Raw genomic sequence first — 19,042 nt, 5'->3', positions numbered from 1 at the left:
CAAAAAGCCCGGGACGTGCTGCCAAGAGCCAGAATATCGGTTTCTGTGGAAAGCAGGAAGCGTGAACCCTTTGCACGCAGCAAGACGCATCAGGGCCAGGAGTCGTGCTGCTTCTGGCCTGACTGCATGTGTGTGAGAACTGAGCCGTATTTTCATGAACTAAGCACTTTCCTGTATTTCAGTAAAACCTGTTTTTTTTTTTTAAAGATTTATTTTACTTATACAAGAGCCAGGGTACAGGCCAGATGTGCAGGAGGGTAAGAGGATTCACCAGAGGCGGAGCAGGAGGTAGAACAGGCAGATTGACTGAAATAGACTGCTGAGGGGAGCAGTGGGCAAGATAGGAGAGGTCAGCTCACCATGTGGGTTGCTCTGAGGCCAGCAGGGATCGCTGCAGAGGCTGTGGACAGCTTCTCAGCGCTGCGCTCAACTGCCTGCACCACAAGGGAGGCCCCTAAAACCTGTTTTAAATGCTAACATACAGAAAAAGGTACTATTATATAACCAGTGTGGAAACGACTTAAATGACCCCATTTAAGCTGAACATGCACAGATCTTGGAACCCCACAATGTTACAATTCTGGAAAAATTCGCCAATTGCCAAAACACAAATTTTCTTAATGCAACACTGTTCAAAACAGGGAAAAATGAAAACTGCACACCTGCAGTAGAAAGGGTAACCAAATTGAGGTAATAATACAAAGGATCTGGGGCCTCCCTGGTGGTACTAGGGGTAAGATGCAACCTATGAAGCTATCCACAGCCTCTGCAGCATGAGTTTGATCCCCAGCCGGCCAGAGAGCTACCCACCTGGTGCAGCAGACCTCTCCTGACTCACCCACTGCTCCCCTCAGCAGTGTATTTCAGTCTGCCTGTTCTGTTCCCCACTCTGTCTTTGGTGAATCCTCTCACCTCCCACACCTCTGGCCTGTACCCCAGCTCTTGTATGAATAAATAAATCTTTAAAAAAAATACAAAGGATCACCGGCTAGAAGTGAAAAGGAATCAACCATACTTTTCAATGGGCTAAATCTCAAGCCGCCCCCTAATAACCTGGCCACAGCTGTATCTAACTTGAAAGCTGCAGTGGTTTTCTAACCAGGTTTCTACCACCTTGTCCATCTTTAGCCGATCACCCCACAAGTCACTGATTCCTTCAAACAAAAGTTGGATAGCTGCGACGCCTCTGTTCGAAACCCTCCACTGACTTCCCGCCACACTGGAATGAGGCAAAATCCTTCCAGTTACCCCGCCCCTGCCCTCATGATCTGGACCTCCACAGCTCTGACCTCATAACCTAATGCAGCTCCCAGGCTTGCCCCACTTCCGTCACTGGCCCCTCTGCTGGCCACTGGCTGTCCCAGGCACATTTCTTTGAACTGCCCCCAGCCCCTGCACACTGGGACCCCAGGAGGCAGCAACAATGGCCTGGAGCCAGGCTTCCTGAGGACGGCCTTAAGCCTCAAGTGCGGAGGAAGGCTGGGTTCTAGAATGAAGACGCTATCCTCAGAGTCTGCCCGTGGTATCGGCTCTACTTGCCTTATCACAAACCAGCTCACCCACGCAGCCCTGTCCAGCTTGCTCTTCATGCGCCACATAAAGTGGCAACATCTGGCCCCTTCTTCCTGGTTGCTGCAGCCTGAGGAACATTAATTAGGGGCGCCACTGCTTGCCGGTCTACTTACCGTTTTCTTTTGAGTAAAATGACAGAATGAAACACAAGACCCCAGGTGCGTTTTCTTGGAGCTTTGACACACTCACCTGTGTGAAGTGGGGCCCTCGCGGGGTAACAGCACTTTCAACTGCTCCAGAAAGTGCCTTCAGCACCCTTCCCGGGCGATCCTGCCTCTGCTCCCAGGGAGTCGTTGCTCCCGTTTTCTCTTCATGCTAGAATAGTCTCCCCTGTTCTAGAATTTCATGTAAGTTCTAGGGAATCGATGCACTTTTGAGGATGGTCGCTTCCACCTGTGTAAAGCTTTTCCGATTTCTTCATGTCCGGTGACGCTGATCTCTGGTTTTCCGCTGGAGCCCAGCGCCTGGTGTGTGAGAAGCACCGGGGAGGAAGTGATTACACGGGTGGGTGGGTGAACGGCTGCCTGTTCTCCTGGCCCAGGTCCCTCCCTCTCTCCAGCTTCTCTTGCCACCATCCTTGGTCAGCTGAAGCTCCATCTCTTGTCATCTCTAAGACCCCCTGCTTGTGGTGCGGCCGTCGGCCCTTCTATTCGTCTCCTGTCTGGACCAGAGACCCTCCCGTCCTGCTCCCAGCCCCATGCTGTTGTCCCACGAAAGCACAGCATATCAGGCACGTGATACCGTGGAAGCCCCTGGTGAACAGCCCCCAGAACCGCCCCCCATGGCCTGTTCTGGGGTCAGGATTAGGCCCCAGGGACTCCTTCTTCCCAGGCAGGTAATATTTGGAACAGGAAGGGCCCGGGAACAGGAGGCCAGGAGGGAGGCTTGACCCTGACCGTGTCATTTGGGGTCTTCATGAACTTGCTCAGGGCTGACGGGTTGGAGGCAGGCGGTGGGAGGCAGGGCCTGTGGAGGGACCAGGAGTCGTGTGCCAGGACGGGGTCTCCAGGCCAGTTCCCTTGCTCTCTATGGCCCTGCTCCGAGACCCCTAGGGCCTGGGGCCTGTCCTGGGGTCCCGGGCTCCAAGGGTCTGCTCCTGCTAGGCAGGCCTTTGGAAAGTCCCAGGATGGCTCTGGATTAATCCTGGGGTCTGTTCCTTCCCCCTAGTTGCAGCCAGTGCTCGCTCAGCGCCATCCCAGGGAAGGGCAGGGTCCTCTCTGCCCCTGTGGTGCTGGCCATCGCTCACGACACCGGCAGGGGTTGTCAGCCTGTCTCTGCTGCCCTCAGCCCGCTGATGTCTCCACTGGTTCCAGGGAGCTGGACTAGGACCAAGAGTCCCCAGGCCAGCATTAACCCCCACCAAGCTCTGGGCCCCAGGTGTGTGCTTGGACTCCGCGCCCTGACTCTCAGGGACCCCAGTGATAGCAGAAGCTTTGTTACCTCTGACCCTACCCAAATTTGCCCTGGGAGATGGCTGGGGGGGGTGCACACACCTCAAAGACCAACCGAGAGGGTGGGGCCCTCAGCTGCCTGACCTCCAGGGCAGGGGGTCAGGATGAAGCTGCCCCATGTGGCCAGGGACCTGAGCCCTCAGTCCTTGGTGGCGAACCTCCACAGACATCCTGAAACCCCACCTCAGAAGGGCTTCCCAGGGGTGGGCATGTCACCCTGTCTGTGGGGAGCCACCCGGGGGTGCTGTCTTTGATCCCCTCTTGGCCCTCACCTTGGGGTCTGCTCTATTGACTCGTCCAGATTTGTGTCCTTTAGAATAAAACTGTCTCCAGGACACTTTCCTGAGTGCTGTGGGTCATTCTAGTGAATTATGGAGCCAGAGGCTTCATGAGAACCCCCCGAGTTTGTAGTCGGTTGGTCAGAGGCTGGGCAGTCCATCTAGGGGACCTGGGCCTGTGGGAGTCCATCAGGCAGCCTTGCTGGGAGCTGAGCCTCTGTCTGCCCGCACCGCCCCACGGGGCCGTCACCCCACAGCTGCCTGCAGTGCTGCGGGAGCCCGTCTCAGGGGGCCTGGCTGGGCCTCAGAGCAACCGCAGTTGCCCTGTAGAGTGGGCGGAGAGGGACTTACAGAGCAGGACAGTTTGGCCACGAGGCCAGAGGCCGCCCCCTGGCCTGGGAGACAGAGCACCGGCCGTGAGCCAGGAGGGGAGCAGGCAGCTCTTGAAGATGGAGAAAACGAGGCCACACATCCCCCCCTGGAGCTGCAGGGCAGCTCTGGCGCTGGTGACCCCTTGCTGGGGTCACTTCTGACTCCAGACGGGGAGGGTAAGTGTGCGTTGGTCCCAGCAGCCCAGTCAGAGGGAAGGCCTCGCAGCAGGAGGCCTCCCCTTCTCCGCGCTGCCTGCACGGACCCGGCAGTCCAGCAGATCTTCATCTGTCCTGGACTCAGGCGGCCCCCGGGCCTGGGGCACCAGCTCTAGCCGCAGCAGGAGCTGCCTGGGAAGCCGAGGCTGTCTGGCTAAGGAGCTAGACGAGCCGTCAGACCAGGAGCTTGGTGGCCACTCCCTCTTCCTGCTCGGTGATGCTCTCAGCAAGGCGGCCCGGGCCCCGCAGTCCGTGGCTCTGGACTCGCTCAGCTGCCCCACCACTCCCCTCCGTCTCTGCTGGAAATTCTGGGAGAGCCCCAGGCCTCCAGGATAGGAGCGGGAAACTTGGGGAGTGCAGGGTGAATTCACATCAAAAGTCCCTATGGATAAAGCCAGGCTGCACCAAAGGCCCCAGTGGGTTCTGTTGTATTAACACCCCCAAACACCCTCTGTCCTCAGGGTCGTGCGTGTTTATTGCCCGAGTCTAACCTGGACACACCCCGGGTCCAAACGGAGCACGGGTCTGGCATGTGCCCTGTAAGCCCCGGAATCCAACCCTCAGCCAGGCCTGGGTTAGCCGGCTCACCCCGATCTGCCCAAAGCGCGTGCCCAGGGTGCCGACCTGTCCCGCTCCCCAAGTCCTTCCGTCACTGGCAGCTGAGCGGGTCTGTCCATCCACTGGGCGCCCTGGACCTTGCTCAGGGGCGCGGGGCTCTCGCGCCCCGCCGGTATGGCGGTCACCATCTTGGAGGAAGTGGAGAGCGGACAGGCCAGGGGGCTCCACCCACCACTGCCCGTGCGCTCCCTCAGGGGCTGTGAGGTGAGCCGCTAAGTCAGCTGCTCTCAGCGTGAGGGGAACTGAGCTCTTCCTTCCAGAGGCAGGCGAGTAAATCATATGTGACCGTGTGTTAAAGGGACCGTGGTTATAAGTAAATATCCTGGGGCAGGACATACTCTGAGGTGACGAAAATCTTCCACTTCTCCGAAATCTTACCCTTTTTGTGGCCTCCATCCTTGGCTGCTGGCTGCAGTAATGATTAGCATGTAACCCTGGTACTTCCCCATTTCCTTCATTCCTCCTACAGTTGTTCATTGAGATCATTCTATGAGGAAGGCCAAATTGATGGTTCCAGTAGGCTTTGCAGCCCAGAGAAGCTTTAGGTTCACAGCAAAATCACGACCATCATACATCATGTTCCCTGCACACGGGCGTGGCCGCACTCGCTCCCAGGGCCCTGCGCCAGAGCAGAGCCTCTACTCCCATCCCTGCGCTGCCACACACGTGCTGAGCATCTGCGTGTACAACACACCCTCGCTCACGCTCTCGGCAGCATCCCTGATAATGATCAGAAGGTGAAAGTAACCACTGTCGGCAGCAGAGGGGTGATAAACATGCCTGCATACATGTCCTAGATGGGTCATTCACAGCATCCCTGTGTGGGTCCCTTTTTGAAAAAAGGATAATTTCAATCTAATCATGGAAAAAACCCAGATGATTGAAATTGAGAGACAGTCAATAGACTAATTGATGGGGATTAATTAAAAAAAAAGTCTAGGGCACCAAAGACAGAAAAGACAGTCACAGAGCAGGGAGAATAAGGAGACATGACAAGGAAACGCTCTGCAGCATCTGGAGCCAAAAAAGGACCAAGTCAGGGCTGTAGTTTATTTATTTATTTTTAAAGATTTATTTATTCATGTATACAAGAACCAGGGTACAGGCCAGATCCGCGGGAGGGTGAGAGGACTCACCAGAGACAGAGCGGGGAACAGAACGGGCAGACTGACCGAAATCCACTGCTGAGGGGAGCAGCAGGGAGACAGGAGAGGTCTGCTGCGCCAGTGGGATTCTCGCCGGCAGGCCAGGATCGAACCTGAGCTGCACAGGCTGCGTCCAGGACAGCTTCACAGCGCTGCGCTCAACCTGCTGCGCCACCAGGGGAGGCCCCAGGTCTGTCGTTGAGTTACTCATTACATCTCAGCGCTTCCTGGTTTTGACAAGATACTGTGCTTCTTGAGTCCACAGGGGAGGAAGTTGGCTGAAGAGTGTATGGAAGGCGCGCAGACCTCTCCTGCCGCCCGCTGCTCCCCTCAGCGTGTACTTCGGTCCTTCTGCCTGCTCTGCTCCCCGCTCTGGCTCTGGTGGATTCTCTCACCCTCCCGCGCTTCTGACTGTGCCCAGTGCTTGTATAAATAAATAAATCTTAAAAAAAAAAGAGTGTATGGAAGCTCTGGGACTATTTTTCCAACTTTTCTGGAAGTCTAAAATTATTTCAAAGTACAAAGTAAAAGAAGTACCTGCTCCTCTAACTCATAACTTTTTGTGTGTGTGTGTGGGACCCTTGCTGGCGGCCGGGGAACACACCGGCGCTGCAGAGGCTGCGGGCAGCCTCGCAGCCCAGTGCTCAACTGCTGCGCCACCAGGGGAGGCCCAAACTCATAACTTTTTATGACGGAGGGCAGTTTATATTTAGTCTGTGTTTTAGCGTGTGCTCCCTCTGCTGACACCGGGCTGGGGGCGCAGTGTGCTCCCCTTGGGAGGAGGTCCGAGGCAGGGGGAAGTGAGGCGGAAGGGAAGGGAACACAGAAGGGTGTGTTCACAAGCAAGCCAGCTTTGCGGGTCTGCAGGCCCAGTCCTGCTTCCCCAAGGGCCAGCGGGGGCTTGAGCCGCTCATTCACACCAGTCATTGAAAGGGCTGCTCTGGGGCCGTGGGGGGTCATCATTCTCTGACATCCTGGCCACCCTGCATGTGAGCAGGGAGGCTCCACTGACATTCAGGGGCTACCGCTGGACGTGGGGGCATCTCACCAGACATGTTGCCTGTATCTGTCAGCTTAGGCCACACGGTGCCGCAGGAACGACAGCCCCATGCAGATCAGAGCAACAGAAGCGATTTCTTGCTCATGTTCCAGGGCCATGATGGTGGGCTTCAGACCACCCAGTCCTCGTGAGCCTGAGATGTTCCTTCTAATCTTTGCGCGTGGTTCCATTGGCTTCATGCAATTTGGGAAGAAAATCATCAAGCCTTACTGAAGGACACTGGCTCATTAATGAACAGAACATACGTACAAACATGCACAAACATATATGACTATGTCTATTCCCACCAAAAATAACAAATTGATCGAAAATTGTGTGTGGGAAATAAAATACATGGTAGTAGAGAAAAACACCGAGCAAAAACAACGTCCTAGCGCGCATCAAACACACTATCAAACTACAGAAACTGAAGCGGCACCCAAGGAGTGACAGGAAGCCCAGCGGGACACACATGCAATGGGGACTTTATTTAAGGGAGGGGTCGGGCCTGAGGAGGCTGAGCCCACAGTAAGGAGAGGGGTGTCTCTAGCCTGTGTGGGGTAGGCATGGAGCAGGAGGAGGCGTGTCTCAGGGTCTTTCAGGACCTAAAGATCTCAGTTTATTTTATTTTTATTTTATTTTTTAATTTTTTTATTTTTACAAGCACTGGGTACAATCAGAGGTGGGGGAGGGTGAGAGAACTCACCAGAGCCAGAGCGGGGAACAGAACAGGCAGAATGACGAAATACACTGCTGAGGGGAGCAGCGGGCACGGCAGGAGAGGTCTGCGTGCCACGTGGGACCCTCGCCTGTGGCCGGGAATGAACCAGCACTGCAGAGGCTGCAGGCAGCTTCTCAACCTGGCGCTCAACTGCTGTGCCACCGGGGAGGCCCTAAAGATCTCAGTTTAGGAAGAGGAAACAGAAGAAGGTGGGGCCCAGAGCAGCAGGCAGGACAAGCCCAAGTTGCCTAATCACAGCTGGAGGGGGCAGGAGGGGGGGCTGCAGGGACAGTGTCCCTCAGGGGACAGGGCAGGGAGATGAGGGCATCTCGCAGATCCAGGCTTTTTCTAAATGACATAAGCTGTCGTTCCAGCCGTCATTGTACAGCTCCACGCAGTCCTCGTCTCCGTGGTTGTTGGGTTCTCCTTGTTTCCAGAAGCTGTGACCACCATGAGAGCTGTGAGCCCCGCCCCCCAGCCACTGTCCCTGCACCCTTGGGCAGCACCCTGGGGCCACACTTGCTGCCACTTGGCTGCAAAATTGCAAGTCCAGCCCCAGGCAGGTGGGGGACTCAGAGGCAGGCTTTTCCTCACGGCAGACTCAGCTCAGGCTCCGTCAGTGCTGGGATTCCCTGAAGCCGAGCCTGAGTCAGAGCTCACACTCCCACCGGGGGAGGAGCCAGCCCTGCATTTCCACCAGCCCCTCGGGTGACTCTTTCCAGCCCAGAGTCTGAGCAGCCCTGGGGTGGGGTGTAGGACGTTTCCCTGCTCACCCCTCTCGGGCCACGGCCTGGGGGAGGGCGGTTACCTGAGACCCACAGGTGTGCCGTCCACCCATTGCCACGATCCCTCAGTGTGGCGGTCACTGAGGCCGATCCAGGTGCGCTTCTCATTTCTTATTTCCCAAGACTGTAGGAACTTCTGAGGGGAGATGCGGGGGCGGGGGTACAGGAGAAAGGCCCCTGAACACCACCAGCTGGTAGCAAGCCTCCTACGGGGGTACTCTCTGCTCTCTAGCCTTCCTGTGTCGTCCCTTCTCATCTGAAAGAGGGCTCAAGGGCTTCTCAAGTCCACCGTGGCACTTCTTACAGGAAGCCTTCTCTGACTGCGTCTCGCCCCACCACCAACTACCCACAGGGCCTCCACTGTTGAGGGGTAGAGAAGGTGCAGAAACAGCGTGTTGACCAGAGGCCCAGCCCCAGGCGGGACCTGCGCACCTGCTCGTCAGCAGTGTTGACCACCACCAGCTGGGCGCTCATGTCCTCACAGGCGGACACGGAAGATTCCCAGGTGCGCTGGGACCGGGAGAAGAGGTAGCAGCTTCCCTGGAAGAGCTCCCAGTGCCAGGGGCAGGGCCGGCACAAGCTGACTGGGGAGGAGGGTGCACTGGGTCAGACAGGTCACTTGGCTCCCGCGCCCCCTGGCCCTGCATCTGGGTACCCCCAGCCTGGCCCTGCTAGCTCTGTCCCCAGGGCCCAAGAGGAGGCTCCCAGCTCCGCCTGCCCTCCTCACACTGGGCAGCCTAGACGGTGGCCACAGCCCCCCGCTGCCCCCAGCTGCCCCCGCCGGGGCGTCTGACCTCACCTAGGCTGGCGTTCATCCAGGCCAGCTGCTGGCGGAGCGTCGCCAGGTCTGCCCGTATCTGCTCTTGGGAAACGGCCACTGGAAGGAAAGGGCTCAATTTTTAAGCGCCCACTATTTGCTCGGGGTGGACTGTCCGGAAGAACGTTAGTTGACTCTCCCCCTGACGCCAGAACCCTTCCACACGAGAGCCGAGGCTCTGAGGGACGGGCCGGACTCCACCTGCTCCCCTCACGCTCCCCGCCTCCCGCCGCCCCTGAGCCCGAGCCTGCCCGGCCCGCAGCCGCAGAGCCTCCTCCGCTGCGCCCCAGACACGGCCCAGCCCTTTACCCGCACTGAGGCTCCTCCGGCGGCCCCCGGCCTCCCTCTGCAGGGACTGCTGCACCCTGGACACTGCAACGGAGCAGAGAAGCCCCCTTCGCGCGCGCCGGACAGCAGGGCCTGGGCCCTCCGGTGCCCACGTGTCTCCCGGCTGAGCCTCCCACGCGGCATGAGCGGCGTTTCACACCCAGGCCCGGAGGGGCAGTACCCGCCACGATCACACCGGAGGGACACGAGCCCGACACGGCAGCCTCCGTGCCTCCGAGGACCGTGGGAGGGCAAAGGCCGTGCCAGAGGGAAACCCAAAGGGACCCGGGACCCCACGCCCAGCCCCTGACTCGCCTTGAACCAGGATGGTCACCAGGAACAGGAAGAGGCCCACAGAGGCCAGAAGCAGCACCAGAGAAAGGGAGCCCCGCGTCAGATACCCTGAGGGACCCGGGACAGAGAGAGCTGAGAGCTCAGGACAGACCCTGCCCACTGCCCGAGCTGCAGAGGGCATCCAGCCTCCCGCCCATCCTCAGCCTCCGCCCTCGCACCTGCCAGTCTTCTCAAGTAGCCAAGCGGACCAGCAGACCTCTGGGCCCCAAGCATGTTCTCTAGAAGGAGTAAACACGCTCAGCTGAGCTGTGACACCTGCCGAGCCCAGCTCTCGGGACTGCGGGTTGGAGGCCAGCCCTGGACAGCCCAGGACCCTGGGGACCGTCCTCCCAACCGCCACCCAGCCTCACCTTGGTCGCCCAGCTCCATGGCTTTGTACATCTCAGCCATCCTCCCTGCTCCCTGCCCTCCCTGCCCGGTGCCTCCTCTCCGGGCTTTGGTATCGATAGCCCCGGGCGTTGCCCTCTCAGCTGCTCCGCAGATCCTTGCTCTTCAGCTTGGAAAGAACAGGGAACTGGATGTGGACTCCACTTCCTCCCAGAAAAGTTGGGGGAGACCTGAAATGCCGACACAGCTGGGAGGGTGGGGCATCTAGAAGGCCCTGTTTTGCCTCTACTCAGTCCTGAGAATTTCACCTAATTGAAGCCTCAGTTTCCTCAGCTGTGAGAAATTGCCCTGCTTTATACTATTCCCGTGAGATCTAATACAGGTGATAGAAACAGACATAGACGGATCGATCCGCAGTCGTGATAGCCCCTAGCATGGGCCCCACACTTCCCCATGGGGTGTGTTCTCCCAGGCTGCACCCTGTGCTAAATCTGAATTTGATCAGTTACTGGTGTGGATCTGGTGGTCTTGGTCTGGGGGGTACTGACAATTCTCACAATAGGCCTGTGATAATGGTACAGTTTCTATCCTACTTTATAGGGGAGGAAATTGAGAAACAGAGAGGGTAAGCAACTGCCTGAAGACCCACAGCTGATAAGTAGTGGTGCTGGGAGCTGGACCCAGGAAGCTGACCCCTGTGTCCCTTCTATAACCACTACACTGAGCTGTTTTTCTTTCTTTTTTTTTAAGATTGATTTATTTATGCATACAAGCACTGGGGTACAGGCCTAAGATGTGGGGGAGTGAGAGGATTCCCCAGAGACAGAGTGGGGAACAGAACAGGCAGACTGACTGAAATACAGTGCTGAGGGGAGCAGCGGGTGAGTCAGGAGAGGTCTGCTGTGCCATGTGGATTGCTCCCTGGCTGGGGATCGAACTCGTGCTGCAGTTGCTGTGGATTACTTCATAGTGCTGACGCTTAATCCCTTGTGAGTGGCTGCCTTTATGATTAACATGTTAATTTATAACAATCCAAATTCTAATAAATTCCAACTTAATTTCAAAAGTATACAAAACTTTGCTCCATATAGTTTCTTTGTCCACCTTTTATGCTGCTATGATCACACATTACATCTTTATACATGTATAGGCATCCAATTAGATTTCTAATTATTGTGCTGTATTAATTAACTATATCTATTGCATTGTGCAACATAATTGTCTGTTAAATCAGAGAGGAAAATAAAGGAGTTACACACAAAATATACATTTTTACTGTTTTTTATATTTATCTGTGTATTGTAGGTTTTTCATGGCGTCTCTCTGTGAATATCAACAACTTTACTTCTTCCTTTTCTATTTGGATGACTTTTACTTATTTTTCATATCTGATAGCTTTAGAACTTTTAATAGTATGTTGAGTAGGAGTGACAATAGTGGGCATTTTTGTCTTATTCCCTGTCTTACAGGAAAAGCTTTCAGTTTTTCATTGTTAAATATAAACATGAACTGTGGGTTAGTCATCTATGGCCTTTACTATATTGTGATACTTTCCTTCTATGCCCATTTTATTTAGTTTTATCATACATGGGTGTTGGATCTTGTCAAATGTTTTTTCCATGTCTGTTGAGATGGTTATACAGTTTTATTCTTTTTTTCATTGATGTGGAGATTTGTATTGACTGATCTGCATATGTTGAACCAACCTTGCACCCCTGGAATAAATTCCACTTGATCATGGTGTACGATCCTATTACCTAGCAACGGGGTTCTCCACACATCAGGTATTTGAGAGGAGACAAACAATGTTGTTTCTGTTTTTAAGCCTCCCTGTCTGTGGTCTTTGTTACAGCAGCCCTAGCAAGCAAATACAGTGATGGATGCAACATGGGGCCCTGTAACAAGAAAGGGACGCTGCGGATCAAAGTGCAAATGAAAGAAAGATGTACTTGAGTGATAGTGTTGTGCCAATATAAATGTCTGCCTTTGGATAAAAGGATGATGGTAATAGAACATGTTAACATTAGAGAAAGCTGAGGGAAGGGTATGCAGAACTCTGTACCATCATTGCCACTCATTTTTAAATATAAAATTATTTCAATATAATAAATTTGAAAAATACTCAATAACCTATTTAGGATCCATTTATATGAGATATATGGAGAGTCCAGTTCACAGAGACAGAAAGTGGAATGGCAAGGGCCAGGTTCTATGAGAGTGGGGGTGTTTCAGTTCGGGGGGATGGAAAAGTCCTGAAGAGGGATGGGGTTATACTGCACTCTGTGAATGTACTTATTGCCACTGAAATGTGTGTTTAGAAATGGTTAAAATGATATATATTTATTTTAAGTATATTTTGCTATAATAAAACAACTCCAGAACTTTTATTGGGATGGCATTGAATTCATAGATCCATTTTAGTAGAACTGGACTACATTTTTGAGTTTTCTTGGGGACACACTACATGTCTTTATTTGTTTTATTCATATTCTTGTTATGACCACTCTTCATATTCAGGAGTTTGCCTTCTCCTGGGAGGATGAGCTGTCTCCTCTTTCATTTCCAAATGCTCGTTGCTGGAACACAAGAAGGCTGCTCCCCCCGCCCTTTTTTTTAAAGGTTTATTTATGCATACAACCGTCCTCCCAACTGGAGTATAAACCAGAGGTGTGGGGGGTGAGAGGATTCACCAGAGACAGAGTGGGGAACAGAACAGGTGGATCCACTGAAATACACTGCTTAGGGGAGCAGCGCGGAGATAGGAGAGGTCTGCTGCACAATGTGAGTAGCCCCCTGACTGGGGATTGAACTCATGCTGCAGTGGCTGCGGATAGCCTCATGGGTTGTATCTTAACCCCTTTCGCCACCAGGGAGGCCCAGCTGCTCCCGTTTATCTTGTTTATTCCTTCATTCATCTGGAAATGAAGGCACTGACCTTCTTATTAATACAGTATATATTTCTCTTCCTTGTGCCAACCACTTCCCCCTGGCTGCCTGGGGAGGTACAGGGAAAAGTACAGGGCAGACGAGACATGGGAGAAAGAATGATGAGATGTGGAAATGGCTCTTTCATGTGATGGGGAGTATGAGGAAGACCACCATCCTACAGAAGATCCCCTGGTCTCTGAGAGGCCGAGCCTAGAATGGAGAGGACAGAGCTCCTGCTTCCAAGAAGGGTTCCTGGCATAAGCAATGCTGAACCTCCCAAACAGTCCCAATTCCAGCCCCAGAGCTGGCCACTCCAGTGAACTTGGCTGTTGTGTCGATGTTGCTGGAAATCGTTCCGGTTTGGAAGCTGCAGCAGGAATGAGTGAGTTCAGCGGACTTGGGGCTCCGTCGACAGGCTTCCCCTGTCAGCATGTCCAGGGGTTTCAGTACCGCAGTAGTGACCCAGCCAGCAGCTGAGAGGAGCTTCTGATCAGGGAGGGGTGGGGTGAGCTTGGCACAGGCAGGTATTTTCAGGGGATGCGCGGATGTAGCAGGAGAGCTGCTCCTGTTGCAGAGAAGACAAAGAGGGGCCAAGACCTTATGGTTTTCTAAATAGATGGTCATGGTTCCAAAATAGTCACATTTTTTATTTTTCCTTTCCAATGTTTATAAGTCTTATTTCTTTTTATTTTCTTATTGCACCAAATAGTAAGATGAATATCTGTATTTTATTCTTGATTTTACAAAAAAAAAATTCCCATACTTCACTATTAAGGAAGACATTTCTGTGGGTTCCTGGAAATTGGTGTTTGTCTCGTTGCTTTGTATCTGAAGGAAATTTTGTCTCGTTGCTTTGTATCTGAAGCATTTTTATGACCCGTATTCCTTCTTTTTTTAAAAGATTTATTTATTTATTTATTTATTTATACAAGATCCAGGGTACAGACCAGATGCATGGGAGGTTGAGAGGATTCACCAGAGACAGAGAGGGGAACAGAACAGGCAGACTGATGAAATACACTGCTGAGGGGAGCAGCGGGCGAGACAGGAGAGGTCTGCCATGCCATGTGGGATTCTCACTGGATGGCCGGGATCGAACCTGCGCTGCCGAGGCTGCGGACAGCTTCACAGTGCGGCACTCAACTGCCGGCGCCACCAGGGAGGCCCCCCGTATTCCTTTTTTAACGAAGAATGAATGTTGAATGAATATACCTCTCAGAATGGTCTTGGCTTCAGAACTGAATCCTTCTTCCCACATTAGCCCAAACCCTTTATCCCAGATCCTAAAGTCCTTGTATGATACCCCATCCTGAGACTATGGCTCCTGGATTACTCTCAGCTTCTCTGAAGCATCCCAGTTCCTCTCCCTGCCCCTCAATCTGTGCATGGGCTAATACCACATTAGGAATATTCTCATTCCACCATCTTCTCAGAATAATTCTTTTTCTCCAGCTATCATCTCCAGGATACCCTCCTGGATTCTCCAGGATAAGTCAGATGCCTCCAGTGGTTCTCATAGTGCCCTATGCTTTCCAGATTCATCATATTGTTTTAAATTCCCATGGTTACATGTTCCCCATAACCTGCATTTGATCCCATCTATCCCTCCCCCCAAAGGGTCTCACTTCCTTTTTTCATGGCCAAGGCTAAAGGTTAAAACTTTATGGTCAGCCTCATGCCTTCCCCCTTTCTTTCCCCTGTGGCAAATTCTGGGCACAGGCCAGTGAAGGCAGCCTTCTGGTTACTCCCCACCTTGGATACCTCCCCACCCCTCCTCCACACGGCAGCAGCTTCAGCCTCAGGCATATGCAAGAGATAACCTCCTTCCTGCCTCGACTTTACCTTGGTTGTGTGACTGCCTGAGTGGAACCTTTCTCTTTCTACCAACAGAGTACATGTCCATGAAGGGCCAGACCCAGGACTACCTCTTTCAGGAAGCCTCCTCTGATGCCCCGAAAGAATTATCTTCCATAAGTTCTGACAAATCAATTTCATCCATCTTTTCCAAGTACATATTCTGAGATTGAGCAATCCTTGTGTGGTTTTTTCAGCTTCCTTCCACTAAAATCCCACCCCTTGTGAGTACTGCTGTCCTCAAGAACAACAGAAGTAGGGTGTGCCCTTCCAGAAAGTTCTGCCCCATAGTAGTCCTGCTGCTAAACCAATTGCCAGCCCCTCTGGACCCAAGCTCCATTTCTGATGTCAAGGCGAGATGGGTCGTGTGTCTTGGAACAAGAGAATGTCTAGGAAGAGAAACAGGACCTCCGCTAAGAAGGAAGCAAACAAACAAACAAAAAACAACCTCCTGCAGTTCTGCGTTGTTCTCTGAACATTGCTGACTTTTAGTGCCGGACCTTGCTTCCTTCTCCATACTGTCACAGGGTGATATCCACAGGAAGGGGGCTTCCAGGGTCCCTGCCCCACCTAAGGAAGGGTGGAGCTCAGCAGCCAGGAGAAGCTAGAAAAGACTGGGAGAAAGGAGGCGGGGGAAGGAAGGAAGGGCAGGTGGGTGCGAGGGAGGGAGGGAAGGAGAGAGACCCTGGAGGAGGCACTTGGAGCAGAGACATGTGAAGAAACCGCGTCTGCTTCCCAACCATGGACCTGTGTCAGGGACTTGGGGGACCGGGAAGGAGGCACTTGAAACAGACAGAGGCGTGGCGCGAGACCCCCGGGAAGACCCCCAACAATGGCAGCCTTTATCTTGACTTATAGTTTGATTTTGCTCTTTTCCTTCCTGACTTGTTTGGCCCTTTCTTAAGGTTCCCTGCCAGAAGGTGCCTTGTGGCAGCTTTCAGGCCTCAGTGGCCCCATTTGGGGCCAACCCTGTGTGTCCGGGCATTTCCAAGTTCATATTCTGAGATTGAGCAATCCTTGTGTGGTTTTTCAGCTTCCTTCCACTAAAATCCCACCCCTTGTGAGTACTGCTGTCCTCAAGAACAACAGAAGTAGGGTGGGGATGGGGACCTGCGGGTGCTTCTTGGGTAAACTGTTTTAACTTTATTCTTTTTCTTCTCTCTGTTGCACACTGATTGTATTAAAGTTCTTTTCTACTGAAGGACTTAAGGGCTAAGAGTCTGTTTTGTGTTTACGCAGCAGGTGGCAGAAGCCTTTTATAGCAGGCGGGTTTGGGGGCCCTGTAGTGCTCCTCATTCTGCCCGCTAACAGGTTTGGAAGGGATGCAAGCGCTCCATGTTTAGTGAGCCCTGTGGGGAAGGTTGGTTTCCCTGTGGCACTGGCTACCGTGAGTGCAAATGTGGTTCTGAGAGGGCCTCGGGAGGAGGGATCTGCACGGACACACAGAGCACAGGTCACGTGCAAACACCATGTGACTCGTGAGCTGATTTCCTCGAACTGAAGCTCTTGTTTTGAACTGAAAGTCCTGCCCTGTGACACCTGAAGGAGCGCTGGACACGAACGCCCGCAAGAGAACAAAGATGTCTTCCCAGGCCCAGGAAATCAGGGTGCACCTGGAGCAAGATGACCAAGGACAACAAACTCTGGGGATGTGACGAGACCAGGGCACCCACAATTTATGGGGGGGGGGTAGCTTATGGTTAACTGTCTTTGTTTAGTTCACTAGAAAAAGGCCAGCTTGAGATGAGATGTTAGAACAGGCTTTTAGGGTAAAACACCCCCACCTCTCAGATCGCCGGCTTTCTGGTAATAAAGTGCAGGTTACAGATTCAATTCTTGTCTCTGTTCAATTGGCTTCTGACAGCGACAGGCAGCTCGGCTCCAGCTCTAGCATTATCTGGTGCCATCGCCCCCGGGGAAGGAAGTCAGGGAGCTCTGTATTATTTCTTACAACTGCATGTAATGGAACTGTGCAATGATCTCAAAATAAACGTTCAAATAAGAAACAATGAAAAGAAGAGGGGGGAACTGAGCTCCAGAGCAAAGCCCCAGCCCCAGGTGTTACTACAACGGCCAGGCCAGGAAGGCTGGAACCGCCTCTCTCTAGTTCACGCCGCCCTCCGCCCCTCCGCTCACTACCCCTTTTCCATCCTCCAGATCTCTCCTCCTGCCCCACACCACCCTCGCCCCAGCTCAGCCTAGAAACAGCCCTGCACAGGGACTGGTCCCTGGGTTCCCGGCACCGGAGATGAGAGGCAAGAGGCGGGAAGAAGCAAGGGCGGGAGGTGCGGAGGCGGGAGGGGGTCATTTGTAGCTGTGCCAGGAGAGGCTCCTGCTTACCATGGACACTGGCAGTGGGCAGCGGGCTCAGTACCGCAGTGGGCAGCGGGCTCCAGGAGGTCCTGAAGATATGAGCAATGGGACTGCCTCAGGGGCACCCATGGGTGCCTCTTTGCTCAGGGTTTGGGGTTTGATGGGGAAGGGAAAACAGCCAGGCAGGAGCCCTGGCAGTGGATACAGGAGAGACCACAGCCCAGAGCCAGCGGGACCTGGATTCAGAGCCCAGGGCTTTCACTTGGGGACTCTTGTCCCAGGAAATTTACCTAACACGTCTGGGTCCTGGAAGGCACCCACTCTCCAGGGCACTGTGCTTGGGGCCCCAGGCCAGGGTGGCCCTGGCTCAGGACGGACCCAGGCATCCACCTGCGTCATCCCAGGGCTGGAGGGGGTGACCCCTTTACCTGGCCCCATATTTGCGGCCCCCACAGTCCTGTGGGCCCTCATTCTGCACATGCTATGTTCCCAGGGTGGACACCCCACCCCCGCCCCACACTTCTGGCCTGAAGGGTGAGGCAGAAAGGAAATGGGGTGGGGGCAGGGAGGAGCCCCTTCTGCCTACCTTGTGCCCTCCCCCAGGTGGTGTCAGCCCCTCCATGCCCCTGAGTGACCCCGTGAACTCATCTCTGGGGCTGAGTCAACACATCAGGGGTGACCTTGGCGACCAGGCGGGGTATGCTGCTGGACTGGCCCGTCCATCACCCGCTTCCTAGGAAATCGCCCAGGACAGTGTCCTGTTCTTTCAGCCTTCCCTGTGCCCTCCCAGCCCCAGGAAACCCCCTTGTAGCCCAGACTGGCTGAGGCGTCTGGGGGACACACAGGGTGGGACAGGACACGCCCCTCAGCCCCTGGAAGCCGCCACCATCTCCTGCCCCCCATTTTGCCCTTCTCAGGCGCCCGCATGTCTGGGGTGGGAGACCTGGCAGACATGGTGGGAAGCCCGGAGCTGGAAACCTGAGGCTACCACTTCTTCAAAGGGTGCCCCTGGCACGTGACTGCCCCTCGGAGCCCCAGCTTCTGCCTCTACCAAGTGGGAATAGGAACCCCAAGTGTCGTGCTCATGGTGTAAGCACCCACCCCACCCCCGGAGCTCACACGGGTGACCCTGCATGAGAGGGGTGTTGCAAGTGGATAGGGTGACGGATTGAGGGGGGGCTCCGGGGTGCCTGGGTGCACGTGATGTCCTCACAGAGGCCCTTGGAAGAGGAAGGGGGGCGGGGCAGAGGCAGGGAGGGGAAGGGACAGGAAAAGCTGAGGCCAAGAGATGTTTGAAGACGCTGCAGACCTTGACGCCGAGGAGGGGCTCAGCCTAGGAATGGGGGGCCAGGCGCTGAAAGAGAAAAGGAGACACTCGTTCCAGAGTCCAGGGCTCTTCTGCACCTCACCGAGTGAGGGGGCTTCGTGCATGTGGCAGCCTCGAGCGAGCCCAGTGCCTCTCCCCACTTCCAGACAGGAACAGGCCGGAGAGGGTGAGGCCAGCTGGAGGCTGAGGGGTGGGGGACTCTCCTTACCACCCAGTTGGGATGGGGGGGTGTCATCCGGTGGGAGGCAGGGACCAGATGTGTCCAGCAGGGGCAGTACCCCCACTTCCCTGGCCAACCTGGAAAACCCGCTCTCAGAAGCACCTGGATGGAGCAGAAGAGACACAGGCTCATCCCAAAGCACTGAAGGGCCCCGGGGTCTCCAGGAGTCTGGCTGCTGGGGTCCCTGCGGGCAGACTAGGGTCCTGGGTCTCTGGATTTCCTGATGCCCCTGTTTCCCCAGGGTGAGCCGGGATGTGCACGCATGGGCCTCCAGGAGTGAGTGCCTGCCCCTTGCAGTGGAGGAGGGCTGGGCTGCGGGCCTCTGGGGCGGGGAGCCACCCCCCACGTGTCCCGTAGTGAGTGTCCACATTCTCAGAGA

The 19,042-nt window shown here is 54.5% G+C and overlaps 2 protein-coding genes across 2 annotated transcripts in view; both read right to left on the bottom strand.

Annotated features, from left to right (window-relative positions):
- LOC311182543 (olfactory receptor 7G3-like) overlaps positions 1 to 19,042 on the bottom strand; it is a gene marked incomplete at both ends in the record, with an annotated part of 735,701 nt that overhangs the window by 16,199 nt on the left and 700,460 nt on the right. The window lies entirely within an intron of this gene.
- Positions 7,710 to 10,084, bottom strand: LOC311180563 (CD209 antigen-like protein E; the record flags this gene model as incomplete). Its single annotated transcript, XM_084248491.1, has 7 exons — positions 7,710 to 7,851; positions 8,220 to 8,373; positions 8,547 to 8,801; positions 8,996 to 9,073; positions 9,323 to 9,385; positions 9,656 to 9,742; positions 10,045 to 10,084. The coding sequence occupies 7 exons, from the start codon at positions 10,082 to 10,084 to the stop codon at positions 7,710 to 7,712; spliced, it is 819 nt and encodes a 272-aa protein (XP_084104617.1).

Source organism: Talpa europaea (genome assembly GCF_964194135.1).
Source record: "Talpa europaea genome assembly, chromosome: 12".
In the NCBI taxonomy this organism is placed as follows: domain Eukaryota; kingdom Metazoa; phylum Chordata; class Mammalia; order Eulipotyphla; family Talpidae; genus Talpa; species Talpa europaea.
This window is presented reverse-complemented; position numbering and strand designations above follow the sequence as displayed.